Source organism: Antrostomus carolinensis, unplaced genomic scaffold, assembly GCF_000700745.2.
Source record: "Antrostomus carolinensis isolate BGI_N321 unplaced genomic scaffold, ASM70074v2 scaffold44553, whole genome shotgun sequence".
NCBI lineage: Eukaryota > Metazoa > Chordata > Aves > Caprimulgiformes > Caprimulgidae > Antrostomus > Antrostomus carolinensis.
Genome location: NW_010305280.1, coordinates 1 through 218, shown reverse-complemented (window position 1 = coordinate 218; position 218 = coordinate 1). Strand labels below are relative to the sequence as shown.

At 69.7% G+C, this 218-nt stretch overlaps 1 protein-coding gene across 1 annotated transcript in view; it reads right to left on the bottom strand.

Annotated features, from left to right (window-relative positions):
• DBR1 (debranching RNA lariats 1) overlaps nt 1–213 on the bottom strand; it is a gene marked incomplete at its 5' end in the record, with an annotated part of 7,400 nt that extends 7,187 nt beyond the window's left edge. The window contains 2 exons of the mRNA XM_010164742.1: nt 38–118; nt 204–213. Coding sequence (XP_010163044.1) covers nt 38–118; nt 204–213 — 91 coding nt within the window. The remainder of the gene's footprint in view (nt 1–37; nt 119–203) is intronic.
• Between the last annotated feature and the right edge of the window lie 5 nt (nt 214–218).

Genomic DNA, 218 nt, shown 5'->3' with positions numbered 1-218 from the left:
CCCCCCCCCCGCCGGCCCCCCCTCTCCCCCGCCATACCTTTCCGGTAGTCGTGAGACTTGAAGATGCCCGAGATGCCGCCGATCCTCACGCCGCGGAACCGTACCACGCCCGCGTAACCTAAGGGACAGGAGAGCGCGGCTCGTCACGGCGGGGCCGGGGCAGGGCAAGGGGCTGGGGGGAAAACACGGCCGGGAGACCCTACCGAGGTAGTAGATGT